This window comes from Ammodytes marinus (assembly GCF_949987685.1).
Source record: "Ammodytes marinus genome assembly, chromosome: 20".
NCBI classification, from domain to species: Eukaryota; Metazoa; Chordata; class Actinopteri; order Uranoscopiformes; family Ammodytidae; genus Ammodytes; species Ammodytes marinus.
In genome coordinates this window covers 20186914-20201142 of record NC_137224.1, presented here as the reverse complement: position 1 = coordinate 20201142, position 14229 = coordinate 20186914, and the positions used below count along the sequence as shown (strand labels likewise).

The 14229-nt window shown below is 40.3% G+C and overlaps 2 protein-coding genes across 3 annotated transcripts in view; one reads left to right on the top strand and one right to left on the bottom strand.

Annotated features, from left to right (window-relative positions):
• arhgap17a (Rho GTPase activating protein 17a) overlaps positions 1–1329 on the bottom strand; it is a 36745-nt gene extending 35416 nt beyond the window's left edge. For both annotated transcript variants that reach the window (XM_080048890.1, XM_080048891.1), the window contains exon 1: positions 807–1329. In XM_080048890.1, the coding sequence (XP_079905016.1) occupies positions 807–859 (53 nt within the window). In that variant the 5' untranslated portion in view covers positions 860–1329. The remainder of the gene's footprint in view (positions 1–806) is intronic.
• A 3300-nt stretch (positions 1330–4629) lies between these two features.
• lcmt1 (leucine carboxyl methyltransferase 1) lies at positions 4630–11895 on the top strand. Its single transcript, XM_080049495.1, has 11 exons — positions 4630–4977; positions 5669–5760; positions 6144–6265; positions 6498–6574; positions 7078–7139; positions 7275–7377; positions 8717–8837; positions 8918–9019; positions 9265–9356; positions 10916–11013; positions 11243–11895. The coding sequence occupies exons 1-11, from the start codon at positions 4892–4894 to the stop codon at positions 11263–11265; spliced, it is 978 nt and encodes a 325-aa protein (XP_079905621.1). The 5' UTR covers positions 4630–4891; the 3' UTR covers positions 11266–11895.
• The last annotated feature ends 2334 nt before the right edge of the window (positions 11896–14229 follow it).

The following is a 14229-nucleotide window of genomic DNA, read 5'->3' as shown; positions in this document are numbered from 1 at the left end:
TAATAAATAGCTATCTTTTTATCATTAACATTCAGCATTCATAATTAACAAGACAAAAATGTGATTTGTCATTTAAGGAAAGCAAGGCCTATACTAGGGGGTGAAAGTGATACAAATTCCTTGATTCATTCATTGTACACACTGGCTTCAAAAATATGCACCGGTGCACACAGGACTGAAGTGTAACATAACCTAGGTGTTGACAGCGGAAGAAGTGCTTGCTGCGATGACGGAAAGTGACTGGCCCGATTGAGGGAGAACGGATGGGGAAAGTGCACCATCACGGGGCTCCTCGCTGCTGTTCCATTTCCCCCAATGTACAGTAGATATAGTGATGACAGTGCTGCGTAGATTGGCTGACTCAGTGTTGAGAGGACATCTGGTTGGGTTCAGACAGCAACAGCAGTGTGGACTATTGCACACGCCAAGGACCCTCCCCCCCCCACCCCCCAGATCTCCTCCATGCTCCATCCCACCTCCTACAGTGTTCACCAACAGATCAGTGTCATGTCCTGAAGCTTGGTCACGACAGCCATTCAAAGCTGCACTGATGACTTCAATTCATTCATGAAAGACAGTCCTCGTCAACACAACCCCAACTGATTAGATTAGTGTGTAGGCTACAACACGTTCAGTGCCATAACAGCCAGAGAGCAAGTTGAGGAAAAAGTATGGTGAACTGTTAAAAAGTGAAATTACATCTACAGACATTTGGAGTCAAAGAGAGACAGACATAACTAAACTATTTGAGCCGATGAGTTTCATCATAAGAGTAAACACACACAACAATGCACTGGGCTACTTGCCTGCCAACTGTTTGATTGGCGAGCTGTTTCATCCGATTGAACTGCTTCTTCATTTTCGGTCCCTCCTTGCCAGCTGTAGCCTTCCGAAGTTACGCTTCAAAGTCGGGCTTTGGTTTGTCCATGAAGTTCCCAGAGAGGGGCCTCTCTCTCTTTCTCTCTATTAATTTCCCCCCAAAAGCTGTCGATATGACAGGGGAAAACAAGCGAGAGCCATTGAGCCCAAAAGCCAATTAAAAAAAAATAGTTCGTTTAGGCTCGCGCGCTAGCCCCCGAGCTGTTAGCCTTTCCCAAGTGGAAATTCTAGAGAAAAGTTCCCTTTGGGGGCGACGGCATGTCCCGCGAACCTCCTCCTTTCTTGTGTGTGTGCGTACATTAAAGTCCCGAAGTAACGCCGTGACTAACTTTCACTGGCTCCAGAAGCTTCCCATCATGGCTGTCCTCGGACCACCGCCACCGTGTTGACCATTAGCCCGGGCAAGCTAACGTTACAGAGCTGGATAATCCGACCGTCAGCCGCTTTTTCTCCCGGAGCAGAGTAGCCGAGTGAACAGCGAAAGGCTCAGTCACCTCTTCCAGCACAGGGAGGGGGAGAGAGAGAGGGAGGGATGCAGGAAGTAGCGTTAGCATCTGCCACACTGTACCACCTCCCCCTGGACACTGACAGCACAGACCCACTCACCATGGAGCACTGGACTGATGGGAGGAAAATCATTTTCAATAGCCTAAAGGCCGACAGTGAAAAAAAATACTAAGTTATGCAAATGTTGCTGTTCTTCATTTAATTCAAAAAAGCCTACATTAAGTGGTGCAGGCACTTAGCCTCTCCTCCAACTCAAGCCTACAGGTTTTGCATTTACGAGCCATATAAAATCCAATTTTGCAAAGTGCCTGCCTCCATCAGATAGCATTGTAAATGCAAAACATGTTATACTTTTCTTAAATCCTGTTTTGCATTTAGGCTACATTGAAATAGGCTATTTAATGCAATTGCCAGCATACCTCGAACTTTTACTTTAATAATGATAGTAATAATAATAATACCCTATCAATAAATAGTCAAGTGTATTGCTATAGCGCCTTTCAAAACCAAAGCTTGAGGCTATACTTTCATTAGGACAGGGAAATCTATTCGTCTCATTTGTAATGCAGTGCATACATACAATAGGCTACATTTAAATCATAAAACAATACAAAACAGTCAAACAATAAAAGATAATGAATAGAAAAACAATAAAAACAGTAAAACCTCAGCCGTCAATAAATAAAAAAAATAAAAAAAACACCCAACATTAATTGCTAGGCTAATTCACCCCAGTGAAAATTCAACGTTCAGCTGACAGAAACACTTGTACAGAAATATGGAGTAGCTATCCATCATGTGGAGTCTCTTGAGTTTCTTCTTTTGCACGTCTTAGCCTACAATTGTGGGTCTTTTTGCCTGTGTCATGTGGCTGAGGCCATTGAAAACTCTTAGCCGTGGGCTTAGATTTCCAGCCCCTTGTGGATTCTCCAATGGATTTTTAAATAAAGCTTCTAAAGTAGGACACATCTCTCTTTCATTGTGACTTTGTAGGCTACAGTCTGCATGGGTTCTTTGAGGAATTCAGACATGCAGGTGAAACTCGAAAAATTAGAATATCGTGCAAAAGTTCATTTATTTCAGTAATTCAACCTAAATGGTGAAACTAATATATTATATAGACTCATTACATTCAAAGTGAGATATTTCAAGCCTTTATTTGTTATAATTGTGATTATTATGGCTTACAGCTTATGAAAACCCCAAATTCAAAATCTCAGAAAATTAGAATATTACATAAAATAAATAAAAAAAGGATTTTAAATACAGAAATGTCGGCCCTCTATAAAGCATAATCATGCATATGTACTAAGTACTTGGTTTGGGCCCCTTTTGCACAAATTATTGCCTAAATGCGGTGTGGCATGGATGCTATCAGTCTGTGGCACTGCTGAGGTGTTATGGAAGCCCAGGTTGCTTTGATAGTGGCCTTCAGCTCGTCTGTATTGTTGGGTCTGGTGTGTATCATCTTCCTCTTGACAATAGTCCATAGTTTCTCTATTGGGTTCAGGTCAGGAGAGTTGTCTGGCCAATCAACACAGTAATACCATGGTCAGTCAACCAGTTACTTGTGGTTTTGGCACTGTGGACAGGTGTCAAGTCTTGCTGGAAAAAGTAATTCAGCATCTCCATAAAGCTTGTCAACAGACAGAAGCATGAAGTGCTCTAAAATCTCCTGGTAGACAGCTGTGGTGACTTTGGACTTGATAACACAGTGGACCAACACCATCAGATGACATGGTGCCTCAAATCATCACTGACTGTTGAAACTTGACAATGGTCTTCAAGCCCCTTGGATTTTGTGCCCCTCCACTCTTCCTCTAGACTGTGGAACCTTGATTTCCAAATGAAATGCAACATTTAATTTGGATCAGTGATGATTTGAGGTATCATCTGCTGCTGTTGGTCCACTGTGTTATCAAGTCCAAAGTCACCACAGCCATCTACCAGAAGATTTTAGAGCACTTCATGCTTCTGTCTGTTGACAAGCTTTATGGAGATGACAATTTCCATTTCCAGCTAGACTTGGCACCTGCCCACGGTACCATAAACCACTGGTAACTGGTTGACTGACCATGGTATTACTCTGCATGAATGGCCAGACAACTCTCCTGACCTGAACTCCATAGAAACTATGGACTATTGTCAAGAGGAAGATGATACACACCAGACCCAACAATACAGACGAGCTGAAGGCCACATCAAAGCAACCTGGGCTTCCATAACACCTCAGCAGTGCCACAGGCTGATAGCATCCATGCCACGCCGCATTTAGGCAATAATTCATGCAAAAGGGGCCCAAACCAAGTACTTAGTACATATGCATGATTATACTTTCTAGAGGGCCGACATTTCTGTATTTAAAATCCTTTTTTTATTGATTTTATGTAATATTCTAATTTTCTGAGATTTTGAATTTGGGGTTTTTATAAACTGTAAGCCATAATAATCACAATTATAAAAAATAAAGGCTTCACATATCTCACTTTGTATGTAATGAGTCTGTATAAGATAATATTTTCACCTATAAAGTTGAATTACTGAAATAAATGAACTTTTGCACGATATTCTAATTTTTCGAGTTTCACCTGTATATGCCACAGAGGAGTGTGTGATTATCTGAGTGAAATGAGGTGTCCACAATAAGGCTGTTTTTTTTAAATTTCCCTTACAATATGCAAAGGGCAATGTGTCACTGTTCTGCACCTTCTTGACTGTCCCCTGAAGTGAGTCAAAGTCTGATCCCACACCTGTCCCTAACTCCAAATACCATCATATTAACTTACATTTTCTTGGGTAAAAGTGCTGACAAAAACTGGATACAAACAATACAATCAATACATATCTGTACAATACAATACAACAGACAGGAGGCCTGCATGACTAACAAGAAAACCACTTTTTCACTTTGTTAGGAAAAGTAAATAATATAGATTAAATGTAAAAGCTATTTAGACATCAAGTAACTGTCTGTCAGGTTAAATGACAATAGTTGTCAATTTCAGTTTAAAAGTCCCATTTCTAATTTCTGTCAAAATACCAAACTATGATGATCAGGGTGTATCTGCACCTTAGATATAGTGAAAAAAAACAGTCTAAAGTGAAAAAGTGAAATAGACTTAAAATGTAGACAATGTAGGTTTATTTTACTTTCTGCAGTGATACCTTTAATCTGAAAAACACCAACCGGAAATGTCATATGTTCGGGGTTGTCCCCTGCATTTCTAGCTCCGTGCAAGTTGTTATTAGCCAGTCAACTATTATTCCCTGGTAAATACTGCTTCTTTTCACCCAGCTCGCAGTTATTTTTTTACTAAATAAGTTCTTGAGCAACCCGACTAATGCTCACAGTTTTATACGTCTTCCTCCCCGTTTGGTTAAATACACTCCCCTGTCAAATTGAGCTAGCCAGTTAGCTTGTTGTAGCTAAAGCCAGTGTAAAGTAGCAGGTGGGCTTTTCTTCGTATTAATGTTGACAACATAAACGTTTGGACAAGGCGCATTGATGGCAGCTCGGAAACCTTTCACCGACTCGGACACTTCCGACGAGGCAGTGAGGGCGACCTGTGACGATGCTTCAATATGCAAAAGGTAGCAGCAAAGTTATTATCATTTCACGTAGAGTCCATTCATCCAATAAATCAAAACGTAAGGCCGTAGTTGCTGGCCTATTCAAATGTCTTAAATCTACCATTTCAGACGTTTGCAATGCACTAAAACAAATCAGTGGGCCCGCTGTGTTTACACAGAGATTTTTTTTAGATTTAATTTATTTGCACAGTCAAAACAGTGCAACATAAATAGGTCTACATAAAAAGGGTAAAAAATTAAAAATAGACTAGAGGCTAAATAAATCTCCCCTCAAAAGTCGTTAAATGTAAGAAAATAAAAAGTAATTTTATTCATACAGCAACAGTGCAATCCTGAAAAAATATGACTTTCCCTCTTTGCCACATTACAGTTCCACAGCACACTCTGCTGCCCATGGTTTTATCATGGGGCAGTTTTTGAAACCTGTACAGAAAATTGCACAGAGCTAAGAGGTGCACTATGTAACTAACATAAAAGAGAAGAAGAATTTAATAAGGTATATTATCATAACTGATGAACAAACTTTACTCCCTGGGACACTGTTTGAAGTTAGAAAGCTTCCTGAAAAGTTACTGTTTCACGGTCGTTCATTACAGCAGCCAAAAAAATTAAAGTTTTGTAAACTAACTGCAGGTCCCTTTAAATTATGTACATGACCATCTCAACTAATGATGAATTATTTGTTTCCTAGGTTTGCTAGCAGCAAAAGCTACTGGAAGGACCCCTATATCCAGTATTTTGTAAGATCTGTAGGGGAGCGCAAGGCACCTGAAATCAATAGAGGTAAGCAATACACACTCCTCTTTCTCACACACACACAGCAACTCTTCGGCTCGGTGAGGGGGTTCATGTGGAACAACTGTTTCAAATATTTATAAGTGACAGCATTGACATGTGTGCCTCGCAAGCGCCATTCTGTAGAGTTGAAGGAATATGTGTTTGATCCCTGTCTGTATAACCAACTGTCAACTATGCTCACTTTACAATGTGGTGGTTAGCGAGGTCTTGTCAGCAGTAAAGTAAGTTTGTTTTTGAATTTTGTAATGCTACATTGCTAAGCCACATTTCAAAACCTGTCTGACGCCATTGGAGTTTCTTTTTTGTGACTCAGCCCAATCAATGCAATTAACAAGTTCACTTTCCTGTGGGCTTATGTCATTGGACAGGTTACTACGCTCGTGTTCAAGGAGTGAACCATCTCCTTGACGCGTTCATAAGGAAAGCAGAGTGTGACTGTCAAATCATCAACCTGGGGGCTGGACTGGACACCACGTTTTGGAGATTAAAGGTTTGCAGCGTTTCACCTCATGTGATTGGTCTAAATGAGTTTGGTCTGATGTGGCTTCACGTGTGGGCCCTGTCTGACTTGACAAGGCTGAATTAAATACACTCAAATATTTTCAAAGTGTCAGTCAATGCACATATCTTTAGTATATTTTGTGTTTGTGTGTCTGTGTGTGTTTGTTTGTGTGCGTGCCTGTGTGTGTGTGTGTGTGTGCGCGTGTGTGTGTGAATTTTAGGATGAAAACCTTATGCCACGGAAGTTCTTCGAAGTAGACTTTCCAACAGTTGTGGCCAGGAAAATTCACAATATCAAGTAAGACAAGCATGCTTCCATCAGGTTCATAATTAATATTATGTATTATTGTTACTATAGTTTATTGTTACAACACATGCTATACTACACATGAACCAGATCTGTCTCAATCACCCCTTCCCCTTTTGTTGCTTTGGTATTGCAATGTGAGGTGTAGACCAGTAGGGGGAGACAGAGCCCTTTGTTAACTGCAGTGACATGTCCACATTTAACATTTACAGCTGTTGCAAAGAAAGGATTTCATAGGAGAGTTCCTGTGTATTGGTTTCTTTATTTTATCGTTACATGTATGTCTATTGTATATTATTATATGTAAATAATCACTACCAGTACTCAGACATCATTATAATACATATAATAATAATAGTTCAGTCAGGAGCATATTGCATTCTAATTACCGTACTACCGTGGAACCGCTGCTAAAAATGACAATAAAAATAAAATGGGTTATTTATGTAAGATTAATTTTCATAGTAATAATAATATTTTTTTTCTTCGACCAGGACGAAACCGCCCCTCTCCAAACCCCTCATTGAAACCCACTCAACTGACTCCTTACTGCTAGGTAACGAGCAAAGGTTACAATCTTTACATGATCCATGCGGTCTTGTTCAAAACAAATGTTGTCTTTTCTGTGCATGTGTTTAGTATACTTCCGTACCCTCCTCACAGTGTGTGTGTGTGTGTGTGTTTTGCTCAGATGCACACAGCCTGGACTCAGACCGTTACTGTATCATCGGCGCGGACCTCCGAGACATCTCTACTTTAGACGAAAAACTCAAGAAGTTCCAGCTCAATCCAGAGTATGTAGATATGTGTTTTTTGAACTCATCTCAGTTTAACATGTCACAATAGTCATGCTACGCAGCAGTTAATAATAATAATTGATAGGATTTATATAGCGCTTTTTTGGAGGTCACTCAAAGACGCTTTAAAGGTGGCGGTTGACTTAGTTTAGGAAGAAAGTGCGAGGTGTGCACATAGGCCTATGATCTGGGTGGAAATGGACCGTTTGGGCTGCTCCGTGTTGGGTTGTCATTTTGTTTTCCAAGCACTTGATGAGGAAATCCAAGAATTGAAGCTTATCTCTGTGTTCTCTTGCTGTGGGTAACATAACAGACTTACTGTGGGTAAGATAACAGACTCACCCCCACAGAGTGTCTGTATGGCTGTAATGCAGATCAAATGTCTGACTTCTGGTAGAGCCTATTTTGAAAGGATCCCCTACCCAAAATATGGGTTAGCCACTCAACTAACTAATGCTGAAAGTGTGACTTAGGCTCAGTATGTTAAGCTGAACTATTGTTAAATGTGTCACTTCAAGGACTGTGTGGCAAGATGTTCAATAAGGAGAAAATGACAGACTTTCAATAAAAATACACCCTTTTAAACTGTCAGTGTCCTAAGTCTTGGGTAGACAGTAGGCACTGACTATCATTTTATCAATAGCGCTTAACCAACGCATCCCTGTTGTACAGTAGGATGTGAGGGATGTTTTTTGGACGCTGGGATGTTTTCTATGGCAAGGATAGCGTGATGCTGGCAGACTTGTTCACTTCTGCTCGTAACTCACAGGTAATTACCCGATTTACCAAGGAACATTTGACCAAGAGCCAGGCTCCCTTTTTTACAGGAAGACGGGTGTGAAAGTGTGAAGGTTTTTTTTTTATTGTTTAAGAGCAAGGGTGATTACTTTTTGGCTTTCTGCCCATCCACATTAATGGTTCAAGTGGAAATGTAATATTCCTCTGTGAATATGATTATGTGTAAGCAGTTTGAAGATCATATGAGTGTGAAGGATAAAAAAGGAATGGAAGCAAATCTTATTGAAATTCTATGGAAAAGAAATTGCTTTTTTTTTAACATATCATAGATTCAAACCAGTAGTTAGATTCAGGGCCCAATCTGGCATTTCTTTTTAAAGATTCAGACATGGCACCGTGAAAAATATAAAGGGTATTTTAGACACAACACCATGAAAACTGTTTTCTAGTAGACTCCCAAATTACAATTTTGATCCTGAAAATGAGCCTCATATGTGAGATGGGGAGGGTTGTTTGGCCTTGGTAGAGCTACAGTCTACAGCCTTTGAGTGCTTTCCAGTGTTGTCATTGTAGCTAAATGGCTTGTCCTCACCCCCAGATTACCCACAATGCTCCTGTCAGAGTGTGTGCTGGTCTACATGACGCCCTCCCAGTCCTCCAATCTGGTTCACTGGGCAGCGGAAACCTTCCACACAGCCATGTTTATCAACTATGAACAGGTAAGCCATCCAAATGACGTCATATTTCTGTTATCCATCAAGCTAGCTCCTGTATTTGACCTTCACATGGGTGTGTGCAGGTGAACATGAGCGATCGGTTCGGCCAGGTGATGGTGGAGAACCTACAGCGTCGGCAGTGCACACTAGCTGGAGTGGAGGTCTGCCAGTCTCTGGACACTCAGGTACCCTGGCCTTCAACGCTCAATTCAATATTTCACAACCAAGACATCAAATGAGAATTACAGATTCATTTTAGAAGATTTTTTACAAAGGCTTTGTGAGGATAGCAACCTAGAACAAAGGATTTGAGGGTCATGTGATCTTTTTCCCCACTAACGTCATGATGCTATGTTGCTTGTTGTTCCCTTTTGTTCTTTTTTCTTTGTTGTTTTTAAAGACAATAGATATTTGACTGTGTTGTTTGCAGAAGGAGCGCTTTCTGAAGACAGGCTGGGAGCATGCTGATGCACTGGACATGATGACTGTTTATAGTATGCTGCCCCAGGATGATGTGGCAAGGTAAATGCAGTAACTACTTCCTACTCCTATGTATGAAACCCAGTCGTACCCAAACCTTATTATTTGTATGTATACCATAGTCTTTATTGGCGCTTTTCCACCGCATGGTATCAGCTCAACTCGACTCGACTCAACTCGCATTTTTGGCGTTTCCACCGCAATTTCATGGTACCTGGTACCTGCTAGCGGCTGCTTTTTTAGTATCGCCTTGCTCTAGGGTCCAAGCGAGCTGAGTCGAGCTAAAAGGTGACGTCGGCAGACGGCCGGCCGCTGATTGGCCAGAGACTACCGTCTGCCGGCTTCATTCTGTTGATTATTCTCCCCTTGATTCTCAACAACTCTCCGGGACTTTTATGTGTATTTTGTCTCGCTGCGTGCAGCCTTCTTTGGCTCGCTTTCATTTGATTTGCATCACAGACCCGATTTTTTTCTCTCCATATATTCGCTAAGCTCACCCAGTTGTGTTGGCTGTTGGGGAAGTTACTTTGAACATACGAGAGGAGACATAGCAGCTAGGCTAAATAGCCTATAGCAGCAAGCTGGGACAGACATGATAGCGAGCGATTACATTACAAGCCTCGGACTGCACTGATTACCTCAATAAAATATTCAGGCTGAGACACGGCTTGCATTTGAAAACACGTATCCTGAAACAAGCACTTAACAGTCAACTTTATCATGCCCGTGTTTACGTGCATAGGGATGTACGTGACGCATCCCTACAGCTGTGTGGCAGTCACACATCAGGACACAAACCCTCCCTTTTAACGGCCCGTAGCAATATTATTCTACTTCTTTTAGCAAACAGATACAAGGGGAGTATTTTCTTAAACATTTCTCATCCGTGTTTTTGGCGGTTGGTTCAGTTAATAGTGCAACAACTGCTCGTAATTTCTGCTTTGCTACTTGACTCCGGAGTTGGCTTTCAGCCCCTTACGACAACCCCGCCCACGTTCAGGAGGTACTATTTTCGGTGGAAAACGACCCGTGCTGCTACCAAACCAAGTTAAACTGAGTCGAGTTGAGTCGAGTCGAGCTACATTTGCGGTGGAAAAGCGCCATATGATTACTCTATCTGATTGGCCTGAGTCCTTTCCGTAGGCGCCAATTAAACTTTAATATATAGACACCTACATGGAACTGGTTCCAGTTGAACATTCTGTCCACTTTTCCAAATGAATACATTGCCGCTGATAAAACAGATTGAAATGAGTTGATAACGGATTTTTTAAAGGCGAAAATAAATCCGACTAGTTTGACTGATTGGTGGCCTGTTTTTTTTTTTTTTTTTTTAAGATATTTTTTGGGCATTTTTATGCTTTATTGATAGTGCAGAGAGACAGAGGTGAAAATGAGGCAGAGAGGGGAGTGACATGCAGAGAACGACCGCGGGCGGGAATCAAACCCGGGTCTGCTGCTGGGTCCGGCCCGGGGGGGGACGCCCTACCAACTGAGCTAGGGGCGCCCCCAGAGGCCTGTTTTCTGACCCTTTGTGTCTCGTCTGATATTATGCTAAGAGGAAAATACCTAAGAAATGTTGTTATTGTTGTTTGGTTCAGAATTGAGAGGCTGGAGTTCCTGGATGAGAGGGAGCTGCTGCAACAACTTCTTCAACACTACAGCATCTGCTGGGCATCCAAGGACAAACTCAATCTGGGTAATCATTTTCCATTTAAATGAAATAGATTTGTATAGCTGTAGTAGGAAATAATAATAATATTAATAAAGCATCATCTGTGAGCACTAAGGCGCCACGCTGTCCACCAGGTATATTTACTTAGTGTTACTCATACGTGTCACACTGTTATTATATTTCCACCCGGCTCGCCCAGTTTACATGTGTGCTGCGTCCACTTACAATAACAGGTCATGTTCTGTTTCCTTAGGTCTGTCACAGTTGGCATTTTGAGTGTGAAACCCGCTCCACTGTTGGGACACGCTTCCACACGCGTGTACGCCAAAATCAACAGCAGGAGAAAAAAACGTATAAGTGGACATTGTTGGGAAAAGAGGAAGCACTTATTCTCCATCAAGGCCTTGAACTGGTAGCTGTTCCGGCGTGAAAAACTCCCCACATCAGCAGAAAGTGATCTCCCCAGCGTCCAATGTATTCATGCTGTTGAGGTTGAGAGTGAGAGCTACTAAGACGTTTGGTCCTTACACTGGCACTAGAGTTACCAACTGTGAAATGGATCATGTTTGTTTCATTCATTTTAGCAACGAACATGTTTCGTCTGCGACTACGCAATCACTTAAAACACAAGTATCATTTCAAAGTCTGTGTTGGAGATGCAGGAATGGGTGAAGTTTGAAGAAGTCCAGAAGTCATATATTTGTCCTTTTTCTTTTAAATGTGCCATTTTTTGATTTTATTTATTGATCCACTTTACTTCCCAGACTCATGGATTACAAAACGTAAATGCACGTAATATAACTGGTGTCAAACTGCAGGCATGCATTACATTGCAGCTACCGGTTCATTTAGATTTAGCCAGAAACCAGTTTTTCTATTCTAGAACTTCATACAGTAGAGAGGACATGCCAGATTATGTATGTTTGACGAATGCTGTTCCAAGTGCAGTTGAATAAAAAAGTATCTTTTGTCAAAGTCTGTTTATTTATTTAATTATGTTCTCTGTTATGGTGTTCATATCATAACTAGCTTACTATCATTGCGTTATCTGCAGTGGAAGGGACACAGCATATATTGAGCTGCAAGAGTGTTTGTGTGTAGTTACTGAATAGAATGTTCAACATTCATAAAGAAATGGACTAATACCTAGGGGGCAAAACCCCTTTTTTTTTAAAAAACAGACATGGAGCGTTGTAAAAGGTTGTTCACCAGAAATGATATCCAGGACCTTCAAGGATCCCAACCTGGGTGGACAACCTGGTCAACAAGCTGCTGGAAAGCTGCAGCAGGCCGACATAGAGCATATCAGAACCACTGTTTAAGCGAATGGGGGTGGGCTAATAGGGAATTTTTTAAACTTATATGAAACTTTGCAAGTTGATTACTGACATTAAATCAACAACTTTTTGTATTACAGTATTTTCCAAAAAGTTTGAATAAATATGAAAAATCATCAATATCTTACTAATGATGTGTACATTTGCATATCTGCAAAGCCCCAAAATGTAGATGTTGGACAAAAGCAGAGTCAATTTGTTTTTAAATTTTGAAAACAAAACAAGTGTCCAACTGCCTGAAGCCTTTCCTAATCACAGTTCGAATTTGATTAATAACCCATAGAAAATGCATTTTATACACTGTTTTTTCCAAGGGAATGTCTAGCCGTTTCCTAAAATACCAGCTGGAGACTCCAAAAGGACACATTTGGTCCATGGCACATGAAATGTAACTGTGTAAAAAATTTATTTTCAATGGGTTATTGATCAAATTTGAACTGTGATTAGGAAAGGCTTCAGGCAGTTGGACACTTGTTTTGTTTTCAAAATTTAAAAACAAATTGACTTTGTTTTCTTCCAACATCTAGATTTTGGGGCTTTGCAGATATGCAAATTTACGCATCATTAGTAAGATATTGATGATTTTTCATATTTATTTAAACATTTTGGAAAATACTGTAATACAAAAAGTGTTTGTTTCAATGTCAGTAATCAACTGGCAAAGTTTCATAATGATATCTATAATTTCAAAAAAATTCCCTATTAGCCCATCCCCATTCGCTTAAACAGTGGTTCTGATATGCTCTATGTCGGTCTGCTGCAGCTTTCCAGCAGCTTGTTGACAAGGTTGTCCACCCAGGTTGTGATCGTGGAAGGTCCTAGATGTCATTTTTGTTGAACAACCTTTTACAACGCTCCATGTCCATAAAATCACTTTGCCCCCTGGCCCTGGGTATAAGGGAGCGACTGACCGCTATTGATAGACATCTTGCAGTTCTACCAATTCATCTACAAAAGGCATTTTGTTGAGGCATTCATATGAGCTGTTTTGATGTAGTCACTACCAGGTAGACTTTTTTTTCTCGATATTGAGTTTCGTCTTTGATCTCGAAATTTCGACTTTATTTATAGTGCAGAATAAGAACATCCGCCTCTCACTTTTTTTTCTCTCAATATTGTATTTCGTCTTAATTCTCGAAATATCGTATTTATTCTCGAAATTCTGACTTTATTTTCCTAATTTGTTTTCTTCCCTTTGGCCCCAATAATCTTCCGTGTAAATAATAAGTAATACAATTAATAGAAAAGAATGGTAAAAGTCAGATGTTAGAAGAAAAACACGTAGGACAAAACAGGGACAGGGGGAATAAATAAAGTCAAAAGGCAATAGGTATATTGTATATTGAGGTATTGACGACTAGTTACATCGCCTACTACGTAATAATTACACAAAAAGTCTCCTGATATGTTGTCCCCATTTGTTCCCCCTCAGAATCCATATGGAACGTTTGTTGACTCAGCATCTGTACCCCTACGTTTGTTTTATGGGTCACCTTCATATATAAAATATTTTTCCCGCCATTGCCTCTTCGTTATTGTGCTGGGTGGAGTGAGAGGTAAGCGGGATTGATTTAGTGGCTGTCAAGATTCACGTTAGCTCAAAAATATTGTACTTTTAGCTGATATTTACCTGAGAGTTATTTAAATTTTTAGGAGCTGATGTTAACGGAATATTTGGGGTAAACCTTGTTTGTTTGCGTCTCTATATTTCCGCTATATACAACCAATGTCAACGGCCATTATCTGAACATATTTTTTTTTTCAATAGGCCTACTCAATAAACCATTATTAATTTTGTATATTTATTCGAACATTTCTGAAGAAAATTGTAATACAAAAGACAATTGTTTTAATTGAATTAGTCAACTGGTAAGGTTTCATGAACATATCCATACGTATAATT